Raw genomic sequence first — 26874 nt, 5'->3', positions numbered from 1 at the left:
GGCGAAAATATTTAATAGCATCTGAAGATATGAGGCAGATTCTGTTAAACAATGAAGATCATGTGGCAAAAGAAACCACTCTGAACATGGGAAACCACCCTATAGTATAAATGATAATAGTCTTTTTTCTTCCAAAGAAAAAACAAAAAAAACATGAGTTTATCTTGAAGACTTAAATTATATGAAGACTTAACTCCCATCACTGATGCTTTCTAACACACTGTAGATATGTCTGGTCCTATTTATTATTTATTTTAACAGAATTATTGATTAAAAAAAAACAACAATATCCAAAGTATCACTGGAGGCAGTAAGTTCAACGTGACCTGAAGTGACGACGCGCTAAGTGTGTCATTAGAAAATCATCAGAACAGTCAGAAAGCAACAAACAAACAAATAAACAAACAAACAGGATTTCCCTGTTTTCCATTCAGAGTTTTTTTTTAGATCCTGAGTAAAAGCTGTAAAACTTTCATACGATATTTTGACATGTGGAACTAATGTAGCATCTCCTGTTTACTTTAAACACAAATTATATATTTTAACAAAGCGATAAATTAATTAAAATGTGCCTTACAGTTCCTCTTTTCCTCAAGGTGCGCCGTCTAAAATACCTGTGGCTTCACTGCAGGCCACATAAGATGACGTAGAACACTGCGATTGGCTGTGTCTGTGCACGTGGGCGGAGTCAGACGACAGAACAGCCAGGTGATGGTTTGAGGATCTGAACTTTCCTCTTCTTCTTCTCTGATATATATCGCTTCAATCTGCTGCTCACTAAAATGTATTTTTTATTAAATGAAGCGGTTCTCGGCAGCTGCTGTTCTTTTATTTTGAAGTTCAAGTCAGTTTCCCGTTTGGCAAACCTGCTGGTGAAATATTTTGAAAGTCGTAACCGGAAGCCGGAAGGTGAAACAGTGCAGCGGACTTGACAGTGTTGATGATGCTGAGGAGAGAGCATCCTCCGCCGCAGCTCTTCACTCAGACAGGCCGTGTGTGTGTGTAGAGGTGATGTTAGGAGGGAGAGCCGCGTTGTTGTTGTTGTTTTTATATGCTCCTTCGTTACCGTGAGTTCAGGCTGCTCCCGGTGATCTCCCGTTTTCAGGCTGACGTCCTGAGATCAGCGATGGTGGATTTGTCCGAAAGTGGTGCAGTGTCGCCCGGACACGGCAGACACGGACCGGGCTCCGGCTCCGGTAACAACGGGAAGAAAACGTCGAAAAAGTCGCGAACGAGAAGAGGCAAACGGGGCCGGAGAAGAAGGAGCAAAAAGAACAACCGGAACAACAAAACGCCGCCACCGTATTTACCACCGGAGGTAGCTAGCGCTCTTTAGCCTGGGGATTATCGGGACGTCCAGCCGCTAAACTAGCAGCTAGCTAGTGGTGCTGCAGTAAACTCTAGCTAACCGCAGGCTAATTGCTGTTACATTTAAATGACACCACAGTAATAAAATATCCAGAACATGGCGTAGAAACTCTTATAGAGGAGGCATCTGCTGCTTTGTCGCCTGGAGAAAACGTCACACCAAACTGCACTCAAATATCTGACAGTTTAAAATGTTTTTGTCTAAATGTTTAATGTTCAGAGGCCAAAGAGGTTGACTCACATCGTTTCTGAAACGATGATGACCAATTAATAATTCGGCATATGTTGTAACAACACCAGTGTTTGGTTTACTATGTTTAGCTTCCAACTTTTGGAATAGTTTCAACATTTGAAGTTGTTTAAACAGATATTATTATAATGTAATAAGTGGTGAGGCCAGGTGAATTAATTGTATACAATCCAGTTGATTTAGGAAAAGCATCATATGCTAATTAATGTTTAATCTATCAAAATAAACCTTAAATTGCAAGAGGAGCTAATGAAAGACAAGGTGGATGTGAGGGGGTGTGGTATGCATCCACCTGCTCTGTTAATAAGATACAACATAAACACAGGACAGCTTGGACATTTAGAAGATAAAAGTCACATACTGATGTTTTTATCTGCCTCTGTGTAAAATGGTTTTATTTCCCAGATGTTTTTTTAGGCACAGAGAAAATATTTTACAACTTTAACAAGGAAGTAAAGTTGTGTATTTAGACATCTGAACATCTGCTGCTGTAACATCCTGATCCCAGTCAGACACATTAGTTAGTGAGGTCCAGCACTGCTGTCAGGTGATCAGGTCTGGCTTTCAGTCAATCTTTTACATTCGTTTGGTGTTAACTGTTCTCTGTCTGTTTCCAGGCTGAAGAAGGAAACATTGAATATAAGGTAACAGACTTATTTTATATCTTATTACTAAACTAAACAGTGCACTCAGTGGATATTTACCTGCTCCATTGTCACGTCTCTGCTGTCGTCGCAGCTGAAGCTGGTAAACCCCACTCAGTATCGCTTCGAGCATCTGGCCACGCAGCTGAAGTGGCGTCTGCAGGAGGGTCGCGGCGAGGCCGTCTACCAGATCGGAGTGGAGGACAACGGCCTGCTGGTTGGCCTGACCGAGGCCGACATGAAGGCCTCGCTCAAGACCTTAAAGAGGATGGCAGAGAAGTAGGTCACCTCATACATCCAAAGAACTTTCAGCTTATCTGGAAGTGTAAATGGTCATTAATGATAAAAACAAATGTCAGGCTGTGTTTTCATTTTTCTGATCAGGTTTTGTTTCCCTCCTCAGAGTCGGGGCGGACATCACTCTGCTCCGAGAGAGGGAGGTGGACTACGACTTAGACAGAAACACTCGGAAAATCGCAGAAGTCCTCGTTCGAAAGGTTCCTGATGATCAGCAGGTGAGATTCTGTCCTCCACGTTCGTCCCTGTTGATCCTGATGAAAGAGACGTCTTAGTTGTTATTTTTAATCAAATATGAACACACGATGCTTCTCCTCCGTCGTGCTGTTTTGGACCGGGACAGTTCCTGGACCTGCGGGTAGCAGTGCTGGGGAACGTGGACTCGGGGAAGTCGACCCTGCTGGGCGTCCTGACGCAGGGCGAGCTGGACAACGGGCGAGGCCGGGCTCGACTCAACCTCTTCAGACACCTGCACGAGATCCAGACCGGACGCACCTCCAGCATCAGCTTCGAGATCCTGGGCTTCAACAGCAAAGGAGAGGTGATCGCTCCGACTCGTTTTAATGAACCGATACTGAAGTAAAAAAAACCTCTGCTCGCACTTTGCTCATCACCACCCCGTTCGGTCGTGCAGGTCGTGAACTACAGCGAGTCTCGGACAGCCGAGGAGATCTGCGAGAGCTCCTCCAAGATGATCACCTTCATCGACCTGGCCGGACACCACAAGTACCTGAAGACCACCATCTTCGGCCTCACCAGCTACTGCCCCGACTTCGCCATGCTGGTGGTGAGCGCCAACACCGGCATCGGTGAGCAGCAGGGAGCAGCAACATCAGACCTGTAGTGTATTTAGTATGTTCTCCTCTGCTTCCAGTGCTGGAGGAGAAATTAAAAACAGTACCTAAAAACCACCACTAGAGGTCAGAAGTGAACAGTTTTAAGACGAGCTCAGCGATGGAGGAGCTGGTTTATTGAACTGAATGTTCTGTCTTCTCCGTGTTCCTCCTCTCCTCCGTCCAGCCGGGACCACCCGGGAGCACCTGGGCCTGGCCATGGCGCTGAAGGTTCCCATCTTCATTGTGGTCAGTAAAGTGGACCTGTGCTCCCGCGGCACCGTGGAGCGAACCGTCCGACAGCTGGAGCGAGTCCTGAAGCAGCCGGGCTGCAACAAGGTCCCCATGGTGGTGTCGAACCCGGACGACGCCGTCACCGCCGCCCAGCAGTTCACCCAGTCGTCATGGTGAGAAAAATACTGCTAATACTACTACTACTGATACTACTGATACTACTGATATTACTGATACTACTGTGTGTGTGTGTGTGTGTGCGCAGCATCACACCCATCTTCACCCTGTCCACTGTGTCTGGAGAGAGTCTGGACCTGCTCAAGGTTTTCCTGAACATCCTCCCTCCGCTGAGCAACAGCAAAGAGCAGGAGGAGCTGATGCAGCAGCTCACTGAGTTCCAGGTACACACACACACACACACCACACACACACACACACTGGAATAAAAAAATAAGGCATAATAAGTTCTGGAAAACACTGAGCGGCCTTGAAGAAGACACAAACTCATCCTGTGTTGTTGAGTTCTGTAACACTCTGAAGACTCTGAGACGTCGTCATTTTATTTACAGTTTATGACGTGTGTGGTGGGTCTTTGAAAATGTCCTGGAAACTCCTGGAAAAATCCAAACTGACTCGTGTCTGTGGCTCCATGATGCTGTGATCTGTGGCTGAATATAATGACAACCTCTAATGAAACAGCTCTGTTCTAATGCAGTGATTCTGAAGTAGAAATTCTTCTGACTGATGATAATAAAACATCAACAGTTAAATCAGAGTCTCTGGAATAAAACGTTGAAGTGACTTTGATAGAGATTTAGAGGAAGATGCTGACGTGAGCGGACAGAAGATCCCTTCATCTCTGTGTTTGTTCACAGGTGGATGAGATTTACTCAGTTCCTGATGTTGGGACCGTGGTCGGAGGAACTCTGTACAGGTGAGACCGCACCGACCTGAGCTCATTTCACACATCGTATTATACAGCAGTGTAGGAGTGGTGAACCACGTCCTGTCAGGATTTAATCGAAGATAATAACAGTGATAAAAGCTGCAGTTCAAGTGTGAATATGAGCACTTTTTATTATTTTTTAACATTTCATTTTCTTGCTCAGTGACGGACAATAAGGATTTAAATAATATAAGAAGATGTCAAATCATATTTTTATTCTGGAGATTCTGACAGCATCTCATAAAATCATCAGATCGTTTTTTGGTGTAACAGCCGTCAGTCTTTTTCTCTCTGTTATTCAGGATCAGGAGAAGTGGTGACCATGTTTCCTTCAGCTTGATTGTTTGCTGGAGGTGGTGATAGATACAGATACAGGTTATATCCACTGCTGATGTGTTCAGGTGTCTCTTGGTCAGAAAACGTTGATCCAGTATTTGCAGGGAGACACTTTGAGTTGATCTTTTTCCAGACTAAAGTCTGTGTAACAAGATGTTAATAAATGATGACCCACGATGCTTTGCAGCAGTAACGCTGGCTGTGTGTGTCCTCAGCGGAGTGTGTAGGGAGGGCGAGCGGCTGGTGGTCGGTCCGACAGACGAGGGCCGTTTCCTGCGTCTGAAGGTGGGCAGCATCCAGAGGAACCGCTCGGCCTGCAGGGTGCTGAGAGCCGGACAGGCCGCCACGCTGGCTCTGGGAAACTTTGACCGCTCGCTGCTGCGCAAGGTCAGAGGTCACGTAGCTTAAAGACTGTGGACATAGGAGATAATTCCAAGTTTTAAAGTCTAAATAATGAAAACAGAGCGGCATATTCAGCTGCAGTCTGCAAACTCACCACTGGATGGCACTAAATCCATCCTACACAGTCACTCCCTGATGTGTTTCTGGTCGGTCTAATGTTTGTGTTTCACACTGCTCCTTTAACTAACGTTAACATTGTCTCTGACCTTTCATTGACCAGTGTCGATGTCAGGAACATTAGATCCTCACCAGGTGCTGCGACTTTAGACTTTTCGTTTTGTGGTCAAATCATTAAACGATAATCTGCATGAATCTTGTGATGAATCTGATTCAGGAGCTGCTGAATCGTTTTCTCCAAACACGGAGAACCTGACCTGCAGTGTGAACACTCAGCTGATGTCAGCGTGTGGTGACAGTGACGTGTGATTGGTCGTTGCAGGGCATGGTGATGGTCAGTCCCAAGATGAACCCGACTATCTGCTGTCAGTTTGAAGCCGCCATCGTCCTGCTCTTCCACGCCAAGACCTTCCGCCGGGGGTCACAGGTCACCGTGCACGTCGGCAACGTGCGGCAGACGGCCACCGTGGAGTGCCTTCACGGAAAGGTCGGTTTGTTTGTGGGTCACAGAAAGCGATGTGATTGGTTCTCCGTCTCGTGTGTCACTACATGATGTCACTTCCTCTCTGCAGGACGAGCTGCGTACGGGCGAGAGAGCCGTGGTCCGTTTCCGCTTCATCAAACACCCCGAGTACCTGCGGCTGGGCGCCAAGCTGCTGTTCAGGGAGGGCGTCACCAAGGGCATCGGCCACGTCACCCGCCTCCTGCCCCCCTTCCAGAACCACGACCAGAACCAGAACCAGAACCACGACCAGAACCTGCAGGAGCATTAAACACTCGTCCTCCATCCTCGCAGCTGCACGATGGACAGATGTCGAGCTCCGTGAGAACTTTGACCGGTCAGACGTCACCAACGCTCCTCTGATCGGGTTTATTCTCCCACCACATGTCGGCGTATTAATCCTCCTGCCCTGGATCTATAGTTATGTCCTCATTCGCTCCTGCTGCGATGTCACGCAGTCCGTCATCATCATCATCTTCCTCCCAGCAGGCCTTGTGTCTTGAGTTAAAGCTGGCGGACCTCAGTGGACTTAAGCCTGGACAGTTAATCTGATGTTGTGCCACAGATTGATGTAAGAGGCTCCTTTTCCTCAGCGGCTGTCATGAGACGGCAGCGGGATTATTTTTGGGGAGGATTTGAGGAACGTCTTCAGACGAGGAGAGGAGACGTAACCCCGGTGCTCTGCTGACTTCTGTGCTCTGCTGCTGCCACTCAGCATGTGACGAGGGAGGCCGTCGTCCTTCTCAGCACTCTGAGGTGGATTCATGAGGAGTTCAATGGAGGAGAAATTAATCCCCATTTTTAATTTTCCCTTTGACTTTGGCAAAATCTGACATCACGTCGTTAGCAGTCTGCAAGAAACTGGACTCTAGAGTCCATGGTGGAGGAAGCAGTCGATGCTACAGAGACGTTTCTCCACTAATTTAATCTTCGATCACATGTTAACTAACTTATTAATTAGAGATCAGAAATTACTGATTTGTGTGCAGAAGTTTAACGAACGCGTCCAGAGTTCGACTCAACAGTTTAGATTGATTTAAAGTACAGTGATACATTTTTATACCTCAATCTGAAAAACCCAGCAGCTCGTCGTATTATGATGCTCTGTCCTTTTTTGCACTTTATTCCGTTTTAATCCTAACTTTGATTCCCTGCTGTCGGCTCTGGATCATCTGCAGACTCAGCACAAACAGAAACAAGTTCCTATTTTCCCCTTTTTCCATTCAGTTTCTCCTTTAACTGAAACTTTGACAGATATTAACCAGTTTTGGAGGAAGCATCAGAAACATGTCTCATTATGTAAATGTGTTCTAATGGAGCTTTTCTACATTTTACAGCCTTATGTTCAGATTGTTGAGATTCACGGCGTCTTTTCAGTGTCATTTACACACGACTGACTGAAACACCTGCATCTTGGTTTCCAGTTTGTTCTGACTGTTCATGTTTAGTGACGATATAAAACGTTGTGTACCCGGCAGCTTTTTGCAGCTCAGCATAACCTGCATGCTCTTTGACTGGCAGAAAAACTCGAATCTTCTCTTTAAGATATGAAATCTGTATCCAGTGAAGTGTTGAAGCAGTTTTTAAATGTTATTTTTCTGAGGTTCTGTGCAAATGTAAACCTAAATATCGAATGTACTTTCCATGGATCCTGTGTAGCATCTGAAGTTGCTTACTGTTCAAATGGAGTTGCCGTCGACTTTGCACTTTTTCTTCTGATTCTGCATGTGTGTGTCGGAGAGCTACGTCAGCTGATTCTGCAGGACGACATGGACGCTGTGCCCAGAGGTCAAAGTTGAACTTGACCTCACACAGACGCTACAGCTGAACATTTAAACACTGAAGAGTGGATTTATCACTTTGTTTTCTCCTGACCGTCCTCTAGCTGATAAATAAACCATCACAGTGAAAACAACTCTGGAATATCTTGTCTCTGATTTTTAGCTGTTCCTCTTTTTGCAGGATGTTCAGGTGGAACGAGGAGAAGGCATGAAATATCTTTTATTTTATTTAGGAAAATCTTATTTTTCCTTCTCTATTTTCCCCAGAATCAGACATGAAGATGGACATCAGATTCATCTCTGTCTGTCGAGTGCAGAGTGTTAGCTTTGCTTAGCACAAAGACTGGAAGTGGAGGGAAACTGCTAGCCTAGCTCCATTGAAAGTTTAAAAAAAAGCAAAAAAAACAAACCAAAAAAAAAAAAAAACAGCTCGCAATGTTTGATTTAGAGCAGATGATTAAAGCTGATCAGACTTTTATTTTGGAAAATAATCTACCAGTATTTTAAGAACATAAAGAACATCAGTGACGAGGACAGGCTGATTTCAGAATTGAAATTGTCAATATGCACCATACATCTGCTGACTAGAAGGAAAAATAAACAAAATCAAATGACTTTAGTTGTTAATCTTTAAAAAAAACAAACTGCCGTACCAGAGCAGAGACTTAAATAAATAAAAGAACTTTTATAACAACAGGAAAAAAATGTTCATACTCATTCAAAACAAGTGCTTTTCCTCATCACAGACATCCTGTTTTGGTTTGGGGACATTAATGACATAAATATAAAAAACTGTATCAGTAACCTTTGGGCTGAGACCGTCTGAGGCCCTGAGCTGGATCAAACCTGCAAAACAAAAACAACTGGGGACGATTTATTAAAATAAATAAGTCAATAAAATGACTCTGAACTGAGGAGCCTCTGAAGACACAAGCTGCCTGCACAAATTACGACTGCGTTTGAACAAGTTCTTGTTCATTGTTCACATTACTACTATAAGTTGCATTTGATGCTTATGCACACAAAACAATAGTTTTTGGGACTTCTGCAGCCCCAGTACTTACTCCTGTGCATTACAAGCATTATCAAATGTGGTTAAACACCTGCTTAACTGAAATGTTTTGTTTGTAGTTTCCGATATTTTTACCTTTAAATACTGAAAAGAAAAGATCTTGGTCTTGATGTTGCAGGTTCAGTTCCAGCCTCTGGGACATATTTCTTTCCCCATGTTTCTTGTCTTGTTCAGTAAAATGAAAATAAAATCTTAAAAAGAAGATGAACACAAAAGCATTTGATATTTGTTTGTGAGGCTCTGGGGGCGTTTCTGTTGGAGGAGAAATCACTGATATGATTCATCAGCTAAAACTGAACATCTGCCAATAAATGTTGCTACTTATCTGTTCAGATCAGCTATTGTTTCTTCTTCTGTCCAACGCTTCACATTCATTGTGCTGAGGGTGAAAACAGAGGTCCAGTTCAGAGAACGTCTGTCTCTCTTTTTAAACAACAACAACCTCTGACGTGTCGCTGCTGAACGTGTCCAGAGGTTTATTCGTTTGCTGCTCCTCCTCCCTCGCAGGAACGTTTTGGTCTTTTGAAGGATTCATCAGCCGCGGGGTTAAGCCAGGCTCCTCTGCCGCTGCTTGATCCTCAGATACAGCTGGGACATAAAAAGAGGAAAGAGTTTCTCGCTGAAACATCATCAAGATAACATTAAATACTGAAACTTCTTACATAAGACCGTTGAGTAACGAGATTCTCAGAGCTGCTTTTAGACCTGATTAAAAGAGATGAGATTTAGGGACAACTGGAGCAACAGCCGGCTGACACTAGCAGGGTCGACGGTTCAATTCCCTGAGGAGTTTCATGAGCAGGATCCTTTGATATATACATGAAGACTGCTGCAGCAGCACTTTATTTTACGGCCAGTTTCTAAAGCATTTCCTGAGGAACTGAGTTTTTGGATGTTGTACAGGCTGCTGTGAGCAGGACTTCAATCCAGAAACAAATAGTAAATATTCAAAAGCATCATATCAGCTAACAACAGCTTCAGTTGTCAGTTAGAAGATAAACTCACCCCCAGCAGGTTGCGGGGGATGTAGCCCTCACGGTCGCCACATCTTGCCCACCACCACTCCGTCTCCACCTCGTCCTCCCGTCTCAGCACCGTCATGCAGTCGCCCTCGATGAAGCCGAGCTCGTCGTCACTCTGAGGCTCGTAGTCCCACAGAGCGTACACCACACCACGGTTCATCACGCCCATCTTCTCCTGAACGCCTGCCAAGACAAAGACAAAGAAGGAACCATATAAAAACTGGATCATCTCAATAACATGTAACTGTGACAGTTTGACAAAGGTAGATCCATGAAACTCCTGAAACCTCCTTAGGACCTCTGGAGCTGACTGTGTAACGTCATCATAGACAACTGAAACATCATAACATCCCTTAAATCTGCTCAAGCGCTCCTAAAGATCACTGCTCCTAAAACCTCTGGAAAGTCCTTCTCTTCACTCATGGAACCAATGAGCTTAAATTTAAAACCCCAAAATATAACTTGAGTTGTCATGGTTCCATCTAAAACATCTCTAAAACTTCCTTAAGTTGCTGTAGAACCTTGTTAGATGTCCACAAAACTCAAAGAATAATTAAACCTCTTTAAACACCCCTGGAACCCCTTTAAAGTCTTTAGAACCAACACAAACTCCTATTGGTCTCTCTGGATTCCCTCAAGGACCTCCTCCTGAAGGATCTGAAACCCCACCAAGGACCACCCCAGCTTCCTTTAGTCCTGCTCTCTGTCAACATGTTACATAACCATGAAGATCCTGAAGCTCAACACGGTGTGTGTTTTCTCTCACCGTAGAGGAACTGGGAGCACTGGGCGTAACCTGTCCTCCATCTCCTCACATTTGTCAGCAGCTGTCTGCATGTCGCTGTATGTTGTGGCGAACACGGCCGCCCCCGACTCCACCAGGAACTTACAGACCTGAACGTTGTTACAGGAGGCGGCGCAGTGAAGGGGAGTCCTGAAATGAGGGGGATGAGAATGTTGGCACCTGTACAGGTTGTGTTTAACCAACACATCTCTTGGATCGTCGATCATTAACTGGTCCTACCAGCTGCTACCACAGCTTCTGTATCTACTGGAAATGTTGGCAGGACTGGAGCGTGTTGATCAGGTTCAGACTCACCAGCCGTCGCTGTCGGCAGCATTGACGTTGACGCCGAACTGAACCAGAAACTTGACGATCTCAGTGTGGCCGGCGCAGACGGCGTTGTGTAGCGCCGTGATGCCCTCGTCGTTCGGCATACTGGGGTCGTCCACCTGCAGACACGTAGACATCAAGAGTCAAGCTGCTGATCTGAACCGTTCAGTAGCTTTTAAGATGAAATAGTCACATTAACCTCAATTAGAAAGCTAACTGAAAGCTCAAAACACAACCAATAACTTTGTAGTATCTTGAGGTTTAAGACCAGACAGGAGCGACTCTCTCCCTGATGGATCCACAGAATAAAACCAGATGGACCGGTAACTCACATCGTAGATGACCCTCTGGACGAGGTCGTACTCGCCCTCCAGAGACGAGTCCAGCAACAGGGCCAGAGGGTTGAACTTGACCCGCATGCTGTGGTCAATCCGCTCTGAGCCGGCTTTACGGAGGATCGACCTCTTACCCTGAGAGAAAACAAGGGGAGCGAGTGTCATTTAGGTGAACTGACCCTTTAAGTATCAGTCAGAATTGATTATATGTTGTTCTGTTCTAACACTGACCGGCGGCACTGTGACCTGTCCTGTGACCTCTGGCGGCTGCAGGTTAAGGGCGTCGTCTCCCTGCTCCGTCTCCCCACAGCTGGGGTACGGAGGAGGCGGGTAAGGGGGGAACTCGTCTGGAAAGTGGTCCTGGTGGACTAAGGCAGATGGACACACCTCCTCCTCCTCCTTGTCCTCCAGAGGAGGTGGCAGGGAGCGGCAGGAGGTGGGGTCAGGGATGGGCGAGCGAGGAGGCAGGGGGGTGGGGTCAGGCAGTCCTCTGGGCTGTCAGCGAGCAGCTGGTTGAAGTCATCGATCCTGGATGTTGTATCTGCACCACCCACCCCATCCTCGTGGACCCCAGGTTGAATGTACGTCCCGGCTGGACCAACCGTCTCCATGGGGATGGTTTCCATGGCAGCCAGAGTGGTCTTCTGGTAGAGCAGCTTCTGGATGTTGGGTCCAGCCGGGCCCTCGGGCTCCGTGATGGAGCTGCGTTTCTTCAGGGGCCGGGGGGCGTGGTGCAGCCGGCGGCGCAGGGCCTCCAGGTCAGCGTCGCTAGGGTTCCTGTGAGGGTTGGACAGGAAGGGGAGCAGCTTGGTAGGGCTGAGCGGCCGAGGGGGGGCGCGCTCTGCCATCTCTCCACCGACACCTTCGCTGTTACCCGGGCAGCTGCTGTCAGCCTCACTCCCGTCGGACACTGAGGACCCAGCATTCATGGCAGCGTTGTCTGTGGTGACAGACTGCTGCCCCCCGCTGGCCTGGAAGATCGGTTTCCCGTACACTGTGAAGAAGCAGAGACAGAAACGTCAGAGGCAGCAGAAAGACCAACATCAGGAGGAGTGAAACACCACATCTCCCAACAGCAACCTCCACCTGTGATTTACAACATACACGTCAAGTCATGTGGTAGCTGTAGCTGTATTAGTGCATCACCTCGGGGTTGACTGCGGGGCAGGGTGCCCTGACCGCCTGGCTGGTAGCCCTTCCCTGGCACGGGCTGCTGGGTGTACATGGAGTAGATGGACGAAGCCGCCACAGTCTGAGGCTTCGGCAGCACGGGAGGGGGGCCATCTGTAAGGTCAGGGGTGTACGGTCGGACGGCAGCGGCCGGAGGACTCTCCTGCTTGTTGGGCAAAGGGAGTGTGTTGCTGTGGCAGGAGAGGAGTCCTGGAGCCCTTGGGTGGCCCCCAACTGGCCGCACCTTACCGGGGAAGGTCCCGGTGCTGTAGGGGGGCTTGGAGAAGGTCGGTGGGCCGGATGAGGAGAACAGTTTGGGCTTACTGGGAATTGGAGGTGGCGCCACCATCTTGGGCAGACCTTTACCTGAAGCCTACAAGTGAAACACAAACGAGCAAACGTGGTTCTTATTGTGATTATTCTACCTATTCTGTTGTTCTTTCTCTTGATTTCAACCATTAAAACTTTAATTTTGACGTAACAAAGAGTTGCAGACTCTCTTTATGATGTTTATAATAGCAGGGAGTAAGTCAGAGTTCAGTGGTACCTGATTGTCCCTGAGCAGGTTTTCAGTGGTGTGACTGGTCCGTGAGGGGACAGGGGGCGGGATGTCAGACCCAGAGAGGCCTTTCTGGTCTGTGAGGGTCTCGCCACCTACAGGAGAGAAAACCATCACTGTAACACCAACATCCTCAACTCTGATTCTGTAAACACAACTGGCAGACTTTCCATCTCTCAGACAGAAAGTTCACTGCTCTCTAGCAGCTAAGCCTCAAATCCCAAACACTTCCTACTTAGATGCTGTGGAAATCGTGTCCTAACTGACCTGAGTTGCGGCAGCTGAGGCTGGACATGCGAGGCAGGGTGGAGGAGTGGCTGTAACCTCCACTGCATTCAGAAAACGAGCTGCTCCAGTCAGAGAGTTTGGTTATTTTTGAGGTGTTGAAACCTGTGAAGAGCCAACAAATTTATACTCAATAAACTTTAAGAGCTTGTTCAGAGGACGGAGAGTTGTTTGAGATGAACTAAACTTGCATACCTGAGGCTGGTTTGACGGGTCTGGGAGGCGGCTTCAGGGACGAATCAGGCATGGGCAGGGTGGCGGTGCCATCTGGGTACGCTGGCTTCACCAGAACCTCCTGGCGGGCCGGCACCGGAGGCCCCTGAGAGCTTGTTGTGGAGGACGACTGGATGTACGGCCCCACCGCCGCCACTCTGGAGCCCACGCCATGCTGAGGGGCAGCACCTTCTGAAGCCACCTGGAGGGAATGACATGTTTGACTGCTGCATCCTTTTTGTTTGGTGTTAAGTATAACGTCTGCAGATAGAGGCTAGTTTTTATCACATTAAGATGTGAATCTGCTGACAGACTTCTTTTGCCTCTGTGGACTCACCGGCAGGTTCTCCTTCTGCTGCAGGGCGGCCTTCTTCTTCCAGAGCCGCTGCCGGAGCTCGGCCAGCCGTCGGTCCATCGCTGCCACTTCCAGGTTCCTCTTGTTCAGGCTGTCTCTCTGCTGCTGCAGTCTGGTGCTCTGATCCTGGTTCAGTTTGTTCCTCAGCTGCAGGAGGGAGGAAGGTGTCGGGTCAGAGGAAGTGGAATCGAAAGGTTTTTTTCTGTAACTACAATTTACAGATGTACTGTAAACGCCTCACAAGAGGGCTATCAGTAGATGCTAGTTTTTTTTGAAGCAGTGGTGGTGTCCACAGATACATCTGAGGACATAAATTCTAAAGGTCACCGATCAGCTGATAACAAGAATCTGCACCTCACGAGATGAGTTTAAAGATTATACAGTAGCTAGCAGTAAATTGGATACGCTAAATGTAAGCTAGCTAACAGCATGTTTATATGTTTATTTTATTCAACATTCATGTTTTTTGTTGTTCAATGAAAAAATGAATAAAAGTTCTACTCACGAATAAATCAAAGTCGAAAATGTCGTTTTTAAATGTGTATTAGTTTGCAGTAGGTCTGCCTCTGACAAAACAACATGTTTATATTTCTGTTTGTATAAGATTGAATGTGATGAATTTTAATTTCCAAAGTTCTCCTGCTAAACGTCCCATGGAAAGTTCAAAAAAAGTTTCTGGAAATTTACTGTAAATTTTCCGGCCCTTTGTAACCCTAATGACAGGTGAGTACATGTTTGCATTAGCTGTGGTTGAAAGTGGATGTTACCTGCAGCTCTTTATAGAGGCGTTCCAGCTCAGCGGTGGAGGTGGTGGTGTTGTGGTGGTGAGGAAGAGGAGGAGGAAACGGAGCCTCCAGTCCTGTTGCTCCTCAGCACCTCCAGCTGGTCGCTCAGCTCCTCCACCCGAGCTACAGCCACCAGCAGCTCCCTCTGCTTCTGCTGGAACAGACTGGTCATCTGCTCGATCTCTTCCACTGACACACAAACATGAACACATGAATACAGGCATATATTCCCTGAGTCAAAACAATACTTTTTGGGCACTTTATTATGAGGAATGTTGTCTTTCTTTCCCATTTAAAAAATAAATCAAATTAGGTAACAATTTATTTTACTAGTTTTTTAAAATAAATACCAAACTGTGCAGGACTTCCTTGAAAATATTGGCGTATTTTACAGCTAAATACCAACTACTTTTTGGTAAATTATGAGGAAAGTTTCCAGGAAATTAGTTGGAAAATGCAAGACTAGTAAAATAGAGCTTAATCCCAAATGACTTACTGTTGAGGAGTCATTTCTATCTTTGTCTAAAACGGGAAAAGTAATGATTTAAATCATGAAATACTTGATCAAGAGATTAGAAATCTGAGGCTACAAGACGACAAGTTCACTGAGCTCTGGGTCAAACACACATCTGCAGCTGAGCAGATGTGAATCAGAAAAGATGAAATAGTCACAGTTACATACAGAAAACACAAGCAGCTTAATGTAAATCCTGTAATTTCCATAATGATGAGCCTGAGTCAGGGTCACAGCTATCTGATCCAATTTAATCTGATCTGGTTCACATCTGATGGACGGTCTTCATCCATCTGCTCAGATATAGAATGGTTACTGCTGACTGGACTGATACACACTGCATATACCCTGCTGTTAGTGATGTAACAACAGAAGGAAATGTTTTAAAAAATCTCAACTTCATTACCCAGAAATCCTTAGTTTTACAGCTGATTAGTGCACGTCTCTTATTGTAACTTTTGGATTTCTCCTGATTTTATGGCTTTCATTTTGTGAAATGAAATACATTAGTAGACATTTAATAGTTTAAAAATAATGAACCAGATTAAAACAATTGTTATCTGTCCACCCACACTTCCACCACACAGACCTAGTTTACTGTTGCTGAGGCGTTTCTGCTCCACCTGGCCCCTAAGGGCCCGGACCCGTCGCAGTTTGGCCTCCTGGTTGTGAGCGTTCTCTCTGAGCTGCCGCAGACGCTCCTGTTCAGACGCTTCCTGCTGCTGCTGCTGCCGCTGATCCTGCAGCTTCAGGTACCGCAGCCGCTGCTCCTGCAACCAGAAAACACACCCAGTCAGTCAGTCGATGAATCTGAATCAGCTTCGTGAAGGTGAAGGTGTAGCCTGCAGAGCAAGGCACTCAGGTCTTAGGTGAGTTGAACCTTGGAGGCCAGCAGCTGCTGCTGGGCGTTGATCTGCTGCTGCTGTCGGGTTGCCAGATCCTGCAGCTCGCTCAGCGTCATGTCGAGACGAGGAGCTGAGACCTGCAACACACAGAGAGACAGAGTTCACCTTCACATGGTCATAAACATCATACAGTGCAGCTCTCACACCAACAAACACACAACTTCCTGTATATTCAAATTACAGCACAGATGACAGAGGATCTATCAAATGACAATAATACAACAAAGATACAACATGTAAACCAGAAGGAAGATTTTTTCTCTTTCAATGGAGCTAGCTAGGCTAGTTTCCCATTGTTTCCAGACTTTGTGCTAAGCTAGGTTAAACACACCCTGGTCCTATCTCTGTGCAGGGCGCATATCAGAAGCTGATATCTGTCCTTTCTGATTCTGAGTAGAAGTCTCTCACCCCGTTCTCCAGACATCTCTCCACAGCTTTCACCTGGTTCCTCTTCATCATCTGATCTGCAGCTCTGGATCCACCTGGACACAAACACACAGTCAGCACTCATGCTGATTTTACATTTTAAGCTGAGCGAGTGACATGGCTCTGTGGGTGGTAATGTCAGTCTGTCAGTCAACCACTCTGGTCTGGACTGAAATACCTCAACAAAGAATAGATGGATTATTGCAAACTTTGGTACAGATATTGATGTTGTCCAACCCTTATCCTCTGACCTTTTCTTTATCACCACCAGCAGGGTTATTTTTAATTTGTCCGATATAACCAAAAACCTACAAAACTAATGACATTCCCATCAGCCTCCAATGTAGAAAACGCCTTTACGCTGATGACACACCGCTATACTTATGTTTGTCCCTTAAAGACCTGCACCCTGTTGAACTATTGGTTTCTGGGAAAGTGCCACACAGGAATCTGGGTGTCATACTCGGTTCTGACCTTAATTCCCGGAGCACCAGTTGTGGATTAGTCCACAGATGAAAATAGTCCCCAACAATAGCATGATATCCTCTTGTTTGTCTGATAAAAACTACAATTAGAAGCTGTTTTAGGAAATTACAATGTTTTTTGTTTTTTTTTAATTAATCTATATGTTGTGTTTTTAAAGATTTACATCTTCAGTAGGAACCAATGGGCTTGGCGCCAACAGAGACACATTGACACGTTGTTTGGCTCTGCACATCAGTTTTGTTGACAGTAAAAATAAATCCTTATCCTTAATGTCATGTTTTTTCTGCAGTGGTTTTACAGTATTTTGGAAATCATGAAGGTTAAAAACGATCTGATGGAACAGACAATCTGACCTGGACTGTTGATCAGCTCAGGAAAACCTCAGAGAGGATTTCCTTGTTTTTAGGACAGAAAACCAAATCACAAAAAAAAAGTCCAGCAGCTGCACAATCGAGTCCCTTCAGTCATAAGCTGATTACAGTTTACACAGTTACACACTGAGGCTTCCTCTGTTACTGTACAGAGGATCCTGCTGTTGATCTGCACCACGCACACAAACAACTGGATTAATACTCAGCTGAAGGCAGCAGTTTCATTAAAGTATTTATACTCAGTCATCTGACTCTCACATCAGCCACAGTTTAACCAGAGTCATTTTTCAGTCTCTGCACATTTTGCTGTTCCTACAACTTTATCATGTTCTTTTAAATAACAATCTGCTCCTGACGGGAACTTTTAATACTAATTAGGATTATTTTGCAGTTTCTCAGCCACGACTTCAGCTAAATAAGATGTCACAAAGTTTTGCAGCTGTCTGCAAAAAATTAAGTGGCTTTCTACCAAATCTCTACAGATATGAAGTGATAGAAGTACTGGATGGGTTCACTTTTATTTAAATATTTATTTAAACAGTCTGCAGAGGTGCACAGATGTTTCAGCCACAGGTGTGTTTCTTACCTGACTCTCGTCCTGGAGCTCTCTGATGGTGCAGGAGGTAACGGACCTCCCCCCTCTGCTGCCCCCATCGCTGCAACACCTCCATCATCCGCTCCCCTTCTCCAACCACACGTTCTTGGTCAGGAAACACAACATACGCTCTTACATAAAGAAACTTGATGAATAAATTATGATATAATTACACAAGATAACAGCTCAGTTTTTGGAAACTCACCTGAACCTCTCCACATCTCGGCCAGGTAGCAGTCACCCTCACCGGGCTCCTTGCAGAGCTCCACCACATCTCTACACAGCGTCTCCGGCGTGATGGGAACCTCGCTGAAGTGCTGGTCATTGTTGCTGAGGTACACGGTGAGGAACATCTACAGACACAGAGCAGACACACCATGACCTACAGTAATCCATTCGTTCACTCGCCCTGTTTTAGTCAAACTGGCTGCTGCAGCATTTCTACCACCTGGATGAGCTCCACACCTCCCCTCCTCCCTGAAACCTTGTTAACAACAAGAGAAACTAACAATATCTCACATCACATTTAATTAGAAACTGACGGAGGTGTGAGGTTTGGGAGAAATTTAACATTTCAACAGCTGGTGTGTTTTTTTTGGCTGAAATCAGAAGCAAAACCCAGTGACAACTTGAAGGTGTGACATGTGAAGGAATAGTTTATGTTGATGCCTGACTGAAAGAGAGGACAGAAAAATCTACAGTATGCTTTTAAATATTTCAACATTTGGCAGCAACATAGCAAACAGGATGTTTTAAATTGTTAAAACAAGCAGAACACATGTGTTCTCTAACAGATTGTGCTGGTAAGTAAACCAGCAAAACAAAACCTGCCTTCCTCACCTTTATGGCAGCTTCCCGTGCTATTTAAGCACCATAACAGATATTTGTGGACATAACTCCCATGATGCATTGGGCCATCTGTTACTCCAGCAGGGTATCTGCTGGCAGGCCCAGAGCCAGCTCGCCTCCCACAGCCCGCCAACCTGCACGGAGGCAGCGCTCAGCGTTTTCCAGCCTGTATTTATCTTGTGAAGGTGGTAATGATAATGAGTGATGACTTGCTCAAAGGCTCGTTGCAGGCTGCCGAGCTCCTTCCACAGTTCATTGTAGAACAGCTCTGAGGATCTGAACCTTTAGCCTGACAGTCTGGTTCTGCTCTGCTGTTTTCAAAATGACCTTTCTGGTGGGTTTTCGTGAGCAGCAGAGTCTCGCTGCAGATTCATTTCCATGCAGATTTTATTGGCTGCTACTGACGGAGAAATGAAGCTCAAGTGAGAAAAGCTAAAAAAGAAAACACAGCAGGCACTTCTGATGCATGGGCAAATAAAAACAAGGAACAAACGGCGTTGGGATGCCCAGAAAAATCTGTGGTGGAAAACAGATAAAATGTTGTACTGACACGATTATTGTCGTGGATTCAGACTCATTCTGTCTCTGAGCTGACGTACGTTCATTTTTCTAATACATTTGGGATCAAATTAGTTATTTGATGCTAGAAAAAGCAGGTGAGAGGTCATGATTGACAGATGTGGTTGATTCATGATTGGTCAGGCAGGTGTATCGACGGGGGTGTAAAGTGTGCAAACTAGATGCTCAAATAATTTCTGGTGTGAAGAAGTAAAAAAAGTAAAAACTCTGACCTTGTGTTGCAAGAGGAAAAGTCAGAGGATCAACGAACACTGTCCTCAACACAGCCACGACTCTGACATGGCTAAACTGGAATTACCACCTCACGGTTACAGACCTTCACCAACCAGTCAAGTTGCAGGAAATATGGTCAGAACCTCTCACTCTGTTATGGGCCAGAAAAGTGTTTGGTGAGGTCACATCAACCTTTGACCTTTGACCACCAGATTCTTATCGGTTCATCCTTGAATCCAAGTGAACGTTTGTTCCAAATCTGAAGAAATTCCCTCGAGGTGTTACTGAGATATTCGGTTGACGAGACTGAGACGGACAACCTGAAAACATAATGTCTCTGCTGTGTTGATTCTTTCAGGTCAGTGATTTCTAACATACATATTTTGACAACGATCTTCACTGAACTTCTTTAGGAAGTGGAAGCAAGTCGACTGCCTGAGAGACAGATGAACTGGAGCTGATGTGTTTCATTTCTGAAAGTAAAATTTCTCACTTGAATGAAGCAGATAAAATGTGAATCTGTCAGAGAGAGTTTGCTCTTCGTACACAGAGTCACAATCAGAGAGCTTTAACAGCCGGCTGAGCTCTCTGCTGCCAGGTTTTAAACACCAGGTCACACATCAGACGGGATTCTGGGTTAAATGCAGACAGACAAAAGTGCTTCATTCAGAAAGGGCATTGTTTAGCTTTGCTGTCCATTAACTGGTCTGGTGGGAGATTTCTCTGCTACTGTTACAGCTTAAATAACCACTGTTCATGGCAACAGGGGATCAAAGTAATAAAGAAATCTGTTTCTCTCTCCATCATTAAAAATACTAAACTGAACAGAGGCTGTAAATGAAGCTGAAACTCAGTGACAGAGATGAATGAGTCTCAGTGAGAAGCAGCCGTCCAGCCGGCCTCATGTCCTACATACAGCTCTGAAGGAAAACTGGAACACCGCTGTCTTCCTTCAGGTTCGCTCACAGGAAGTGGGTCGCTGCCGTCAGTCACCGATCCGAGGTCGACCAGGAAAGGCCGCAGCCAATCGCAGCCCGAGGAGGCGAGGCTGTCTGTCCCTCAGGACGACAAGAGGGAGGAGGAGTGAGACCTCCTGTCGTCAGGAGGGCTGGTTATAGACCTCAATATGTCCTGAGTGCAGACTGGAGCTGCAAGTTTCTACTCAGGAAACTGGGCTATGATGAGAAGGACTGGTCTGGAGTCGGTGTCAAACCGGCTCCAAAAATACCCAGTCGTACTTGTCAAGGTGTCACATGACCTGTTGACCTGAGGCTTTGTATCCAGGAGAGGAGGTGAATCACAGTTGACACCTGCTATTAAAAGACGTCTCCGATGAATTCTGACTGAGCTCTGTTGATTAAGGCAAAACAATAACTCAATTAATCGATTAGTCAATCACCAGAAAACTGACTGATATTGATCGATTGATCATTTTCAAACTAAAGTGTCCACAATTCTTCAGTTTCAGCTTCTGAAATGTGAGAATCTGCTGAGTTTTCTTCATCTAATGTGACAGTAATGTTAGAGGAAACAAGATATTTCTGCAGGACATTTAGAAACTGTGAAACTGACTATTTTAGTGGTGGTTTAGTGGTTTATCAGTGGTGAAAATGATCTGCAGATTGATTGATAATGACAATAATCATTAGTTGCAGCGCTTCACTTTGTCCATTTCCTGCTTTAACTGAATTTAACTGTTGTATTTCTTCGTGATTTTATTCATAAAGTCTGAACATAAAATATGACTTTTAATGTGGAGATTTTTTAATCTGATTTGAAACATTTTCCCACTGAAAAAGTTGGTAACATGTTGATGTTCTCACAGTATCAAATATTCTTAAAGGATTATCTTATCTTATTTTAATTCCCTGGAGTATCAGTTGTAGTGATGCTGATTTGTCTTAGAATAAGGAAGGTTTTTTTCATATAGAATGAAGGAAACTAAAAACAATTTTCTGTAGTTTTTGTATCTCTCTCTCGTATTATATTTTTACTGCAGTGTGTTATCACTTAGTGTAGGTCTGATCAAATCTGTCGTACTCAGATGGAGGACTCTCGGTCTGTGTTGCGTCAGTGTTTTAAAACTCTGTTTCCTGTTCTCTGTAAGTCTGGTGCTAAATTAGCAGAGTGACCCTTTAAGTTTTGGTTCAAGTTCTTTTCTATAACAAATGCAGAGGCTGAAATAAAACTCAAAGAGCAGCTGAGAGTCCTGGTCCGTCTGTCAACAGGCCGAGGCCTCGTTAAACTCCTGAGGCTGCAGCTCTTAATCCAGCCAGGAATTAACACAGCATCACGCTGCGTAAAACCCCGACCCCCCAATAATGACCCAGCCACAACATCTCCTTGAAAACAATGACCCTCCAACACGACAAATCCTAATCCTGTCACTCATCAGTCGACTAATCAGCCTCTGTTCTCGTTAACCACTGCTGTTTAATTATTGTTGTACTGCAGGTTTCAGCTAATTAAAAGCAGAAAGCTCTTTGTGTTGCCTCAGTGTCACAGCTGGTTTATTATGTGATGTCTGCTCAGATCTGTCATCTCTTCTTCTGTCTTTGGACTGTTTCCAATGGAAATCATGGTTTTGTTATATTTATAGAATATTTTTCAGGTTAAGTTCCTGCACAGAAAATACAACTGTGCTTGAACAATGACAAACAGAACTCAGTTTCATTTGAAATTAAATCTACACACTGCTGAGTGTCTGAGTGACAATCTGTGTTAATAACATCTGAAAGGATAAAGTGGTTTTTGGAGGAAGACGTTGACACATGGTAGCAGAGAGTGGACGGGGCCGAGCAGAGCAATGACTGATGAATGTTTTCATTCAGTCCTGGAGTCTGTTCGGTTTCTGCTCAGGGACGGACGTGCTGGCAGCTGGCGCGCTGCAGGTCACATCCCAAATGTTTTGTAGGCGGCGTGGACGGCTGGAGCCATATGGTCGACAGCGTCACGTGACGCACCAATATTGGATTAACGACACACACACAGTCACAGCTCTAAGCCCCCGCCTGCTGTTCAGGATACTACCACAGTCAACAACATCCACACAGGAAGTCTCTGAACACAGGAGCAGTTAAAGACACGCGTCAGGATCATTCACACGGTTCTACAAACAGATTCAACTCTCCTGTTCAGTGTCTGATCTGGTTTGATCAGAGTCTGCTGATCAGGGGTCAGCAAGAGGTCCCCTGCAGTTTGACCACTTCACATGAGATTACAGACAGGTTTTCATCGTCATGTCCACTGGCAGTAACATGTTTGACTGTAGCAGAGCAGGGCTGCAGTCACATCACGTCAGCACAACACAAAGACCCACAAAGCCTCCTGTTATTCACCTGCTTCTGCATCAGAGGAGATGAACCCTGAAGTATCAGGATGTACAGCTTCTTTATGCTGAGCTGGATCAGCTGCCTCAGCGGTGATACAGGATTTTATTTGGATGAACTTCAGCTCACGGAGGCTGTGCAGATATTTTTCCAGCAGTTTGTTGGTGACAAACACACCTGAGTTCACCTGAACCAAACAGACAAACACACCTGAGTTCACCTGAACCAAACAGACAGGTCAGAGCAGATCTCATCGTGAGCTGTAGCAGACACCACCACAGTTTTAAAACACACAGGACTGAGACATGAAACGAGTGTTCATCAGATTCTTCTTATTAAAGTAAATGTACTTTTCTTTCCTCAGCCTTCCAGTACACCACACACTGTCTGTCACATCTGCAGCAATCTGACCCACAGTGACCTCTAATGTGATTTATTCATATAAGATCTAATTACGTCTGGTGTGAGCGTCCGAGCTTCAAACAGACAGTCGGGGTAAAAACATGGCAGCAGATCTCAGATTTTGTCTTTAGGTGTGAAAAGCACCTTGAGATCGGGTGTGTTTGCTGGTGTGTGTCGAGCGTTGTAGTTTTGTGTTGCGGCGCCGTGACGACGGTCCCGTCTAAACACTGGAACAAAGTGTCAGATTTTTACTGAGACGTGAATGTCACCATCAAACATGAAGGTTACAACTTCCCTGCTTTAGTTCCTCCTCGCCTCAGGAATACAAAATAATAGAGTTCCCATATGACCTTGAACAGCATGTGTGTGTGTGTGTGTGTGTGTGTGTGTGTGTGTGTTTCTGGTCACTGTGGCAACAGTTACTAAGCAGCACAGGCGAGCTCCGCTGAGCCCTGCCTGGAAGATGATGAGGACGTAGTATAATGATCAGGGTGTGCTGCATTTTAAAGGAGCCTGAATGAAACATGTAGGGATCATTTCACAGAGGAGGAGAGGAGGAGGAGGAGGAGGAGGTCTCACACACTCAGATCTGAACCAAATCCTTCAGTTTAAATTCTGCCCTAAAACCCTGGCACTGTGTGGAGATCAATATGAGGGAGGCAGAGTTCACTGTCTGAATAACAACAACAATAACATCTGTCAACACTGATGCCGGGAGGAGAAGTTCACTTCTTCCTCTTCCTCCTCATCGTGTTCCTGTTTCTGTTATTATTTAACACCTGACCACACCTGCACCTGAACCACCCTCTGCTGATTTATCCTGCTGTAGTTCCTCGAATCACAAATGCTTCTATTCAAACACGTCCACTAAACCTCTGTTACTCTCAGAGCTTCTTATTAAAGAGGAAGATCCTTTTAGTTTCTCTATATATCAGTACCAGACTCCACTAGACAAAAACAGGGATTTAACCAGGAGCTGCTGGAATACCACTGCCTCCATCTGTTAGTGTGTCTGTGTTACTGTGAGACTTTCAGTGGCAGAAGAAGTAATCAGATACTTTACATGAGTAAAAGTACCACACAGTAACATGCCTCATGAGCTCCAGAATCTTCCACTGGCCTGAGATGAAATCTCTGATTCCAGTGCGAAGCCATTTTCCCTCACAGAGCAGGATTATAAAAAGAAAACGATGCCATTCCTCAGTATCATCAGAGACAGGACAGACCAGGTCCGAACCAGGACCTCGCTCTGATCCACCAGGACTCAGACCTGAAATGTCAAACTGTTCAGAGGCGGTAAAACAGAGGATTTATCAGAGCCGACGAAAAGGTCAACTCTCTCCTCATGAACCAGGAGAGTTCCTCCATTCAGCATCAAGACAATGGTACAGTGGTGGAGCTCTATTATTAGTGCTGATATATACGGAGCTGATCTCAGAGCAGGTGGTCGTGACATTTGTTGGTTTCACTGCTGCAGGTCACAAACACTCAACTGAAAACCGTCTCTCTTCTCTGATTCTCATCTTCAGCTCAGCGAATGTTTCCAGAGACTAAATGTCAAATGGATTCATTGAAGAAAATCACGTCCAGGTTCGTCAGTAATGAGGAGGATTGTTAGCTGCAGGCGTAGACCGAACCTCTGAAGGTAGAAGAGAGTCAAAAACCATAAACAAATGTGTTAACTGAGCCTCATGAGTCAGTTACAGCAGCAGAAACAGAACAGTATGAAGGGAAATGTCCTGAATCAAACTCCCCCAGTTTCATCTGTTCAGCCATTTTCTGTTGATGTAATGACCTGAAATAAAGGTGTAGAAGCCCAGTGGAGTCAGACTGCATCACTCTCTGTCCAGGTACTGGAATCAGCTGCAGAATACAAACTAACAGGACGTGACCTCAGTGCTACACACCAGGAAACACAACATGTCCATGATACAAGCATCACAGCAACACGACTACACAAAACCATCAGCCAACCCTGAAGAGATTCATGTTCCATTAACGACAATCTGATCTGCAGTTCGGTTCAGTTCGGTTCAGTTGGGGATCAGATGATCGTTAGAAGAGCAGAATCAGAACACGATAAAGACACCTGATCCATTAAAGACGCTTCTGTCACTAATATTTCACCTGAACCTTGATGAGTGGAGGGTAGATGGTTTAAATGTGAGGACGGTCTGTTTGGAAACAGGTACGAACACCTGAGGATGGAGTCCGCTCCTGTGGTTCCAGCTGCAGGTAAACATGAGCGGATAATAACAGAGACTGAGTTCATTCATGAAGTGTTGGACACTCACCGGCATCATGTTGGCAGCTCTCCGCTCTGTCGCATCCAGACTGCAGCTGAAACCATCAACCCGTCAAACCATCCTCCTCCTGCTGCTCCTCCCGCTGCTCCTCCTCTGTCCGCCTCCTCCCTCCTCTTTATTCACATCAGATTACTGAAGATTTCTTCAGTCCCGGCTCCTCCTCGACCTGTTGCGGTGAACCCGCGGGCCTTCTCCCTCTCTGTCCGTCCGTTTCTCTGGAGAGAAGAGGAGCAGACGCTCGGCATGAAGCCGCAGGACCCAGCCTTCAGAGGTGAAGCTGGTGAGGGCGGTGCAGCGGAGACAAAGCGCTGCGGGCGGAGCTGGAGCAGCTCTCCTGCTGAGCTCTAATCCGGCTCCGCGTCCACGGTCCGTCTCACTGACTGAGAGCGGGTCCGGTTCACGACCATTCAATCAACAGAGACCTGTCACCAGCCGCAGCGAGGACACGGCAACTTCCTGTGTGACCTTTCACAATAAAAGCACCATGTGTAGAACGGTAAATTAATCTTTATGGATTTATCATCGAAATAAAACGATTTAGAAATGAATATAAATAAATAATAAATAATAATAAATCAATGTCAACTGCAAATAAATGTTTTTAAATAATGATAAAGTAAATCAGGAAAAGTACATTTGGGGAGTTTCTACTGTTGATTTTATTCTGTTTTATTCCTTCATAAACAACCTACTCATAATCACACTGACACAAAACAAGATGCTAATTTAGTCCAATGTACAATGTATAATATTGGATATACATTTTATATTTCATTTTATTTTATATTGTTCACTTACATTTAACTTCCTCTTTACTGCTGTGAGAGCTGTGTCTGGCACAGAAATCTCCTTTGGGATTAATGAAGTTGTTGGTTTTATCGTATCCAGTTTAGATCCTGGTCCTGAACTTGTTTGTGTAGCCTTCACTTCGGTTTTCTTTCTCTCTTTTTTTAAAGACTGTTTTATTCTGAAGGCTGGTTTCTCCATATTGCTGCTTGAATTTGTCCAACTTGATGAAGCTGTTCACCGGGATCTCCTGGCAACGGGAATAAACTCCTCCTCGTTTGTCACGTTAGAGAGAGAGAGAGAGAGAGAGAGAGAGGAGAGAGAGAGAGAGAGAGAGAGAGAGTGTGTGTGTGTGTGTGTGTGTGTGTGAGTGAGGGGGGGGGACTACAGATCTACTCCACCACATTGATCTGACGCTGCAGCCTGTTGTTATTCTGCAGATTCATTTCATCGATACAAAATATAATTAACAAAAAATTATGAGGTATATTTA

The 26874-nt window shown here is 45.4% G+C and overlaps 1 protein-coding gene and 1 pseudogene across 1 annotated transcript; one reads left to right on the top strand and one right to left on the bottom strand.

Moving 5' to 3' along the window:
• Positions 1 to 928: 928 nt before the first annotated feature.
• gtpbp2b (GTP binding protein 2b) lies at positions 929 to 7844 on the top strand. Its single transcript, XM_018663176.2, has 12 exons — positions 929 to 1318; positions 2236 to 2262; positions 2357 to 2541; positions 2666 to 2777; positions 2903 to 3100; positions 3194 to 3368; positions 3580 to 3799; positions 3892 to 4027; positions 4502 to 4560; positions 5124 to 5295; positions 5750 to 5914; positions 6000 to 7844. The coding sequence occupies exons 1-12, from the start codon at positions 1052 to 1054 to the stop codon at positions 6198 to 6200; spliced, it is 1917 nt and encodes a 638-aa protein (XP_018518692.1). The 5' UTR covers positions 929 to 1051; the 3' UTR covers positions 6201 to 7844.
• Positions 7845 to 8167: 323 nt separating this feature from the next.
• LOC108874678 (apoptosis-stimulating of p53 protein 2-like) lies at positions 8168 to 26712 on the bottom strand (annotated as a pseudogene).
• Positions 26713 to 26874: the final 162 nt, after the last annotated feature.

The sequence above is a fragment of the Lates calcarifer genome, unplaced genomic scaffold (assembly GCF_001640805.2).
Source record: "Lates calcarifer isolate ASB-BC8 unplaced genomic scaffold, TLL_Latcal_v3 _unitig_5494_quiver_732, whole genome shotgun sequence".
NCBI classification, from domain to species: domain Eukaryota; kingdom Metazoa; phylum Chordata; class Actinopteri; family Centropomidae; genus Lates; species Lates calcarifer.
This window is presented reverse-complemented; position numbering and strand designations above follow the sequence as displayed.

What these genes read in the sequence shown, in the direction of transcription:
- gtpbp2b (XM_018663176.2), top strand. Translation starts at nt 1,052, where the DNA reads ATGCTCCTTCGTTACCGTGAGTTCAGGCTGCTCCCGGTGATCTCCCGT. An exon ending in CACCGTATTTACCACCGGAG is followed by an intron (nt 1,319 to 2,235) that starts GTAGCTAGCGCT and finishes GTCTGTTTCCAG; the next exon opens with GCTGAAGAAGGAAACATTGA. An exon ending in AAGGAAACATTGAATATAAG is followed by an intron (nt 2,263 to 2,356) that starts GTAACAGACTTA and finishes CTGTCGTCGCAG; the next exon opens with CTGAAGCTGGTAAACCCCAC.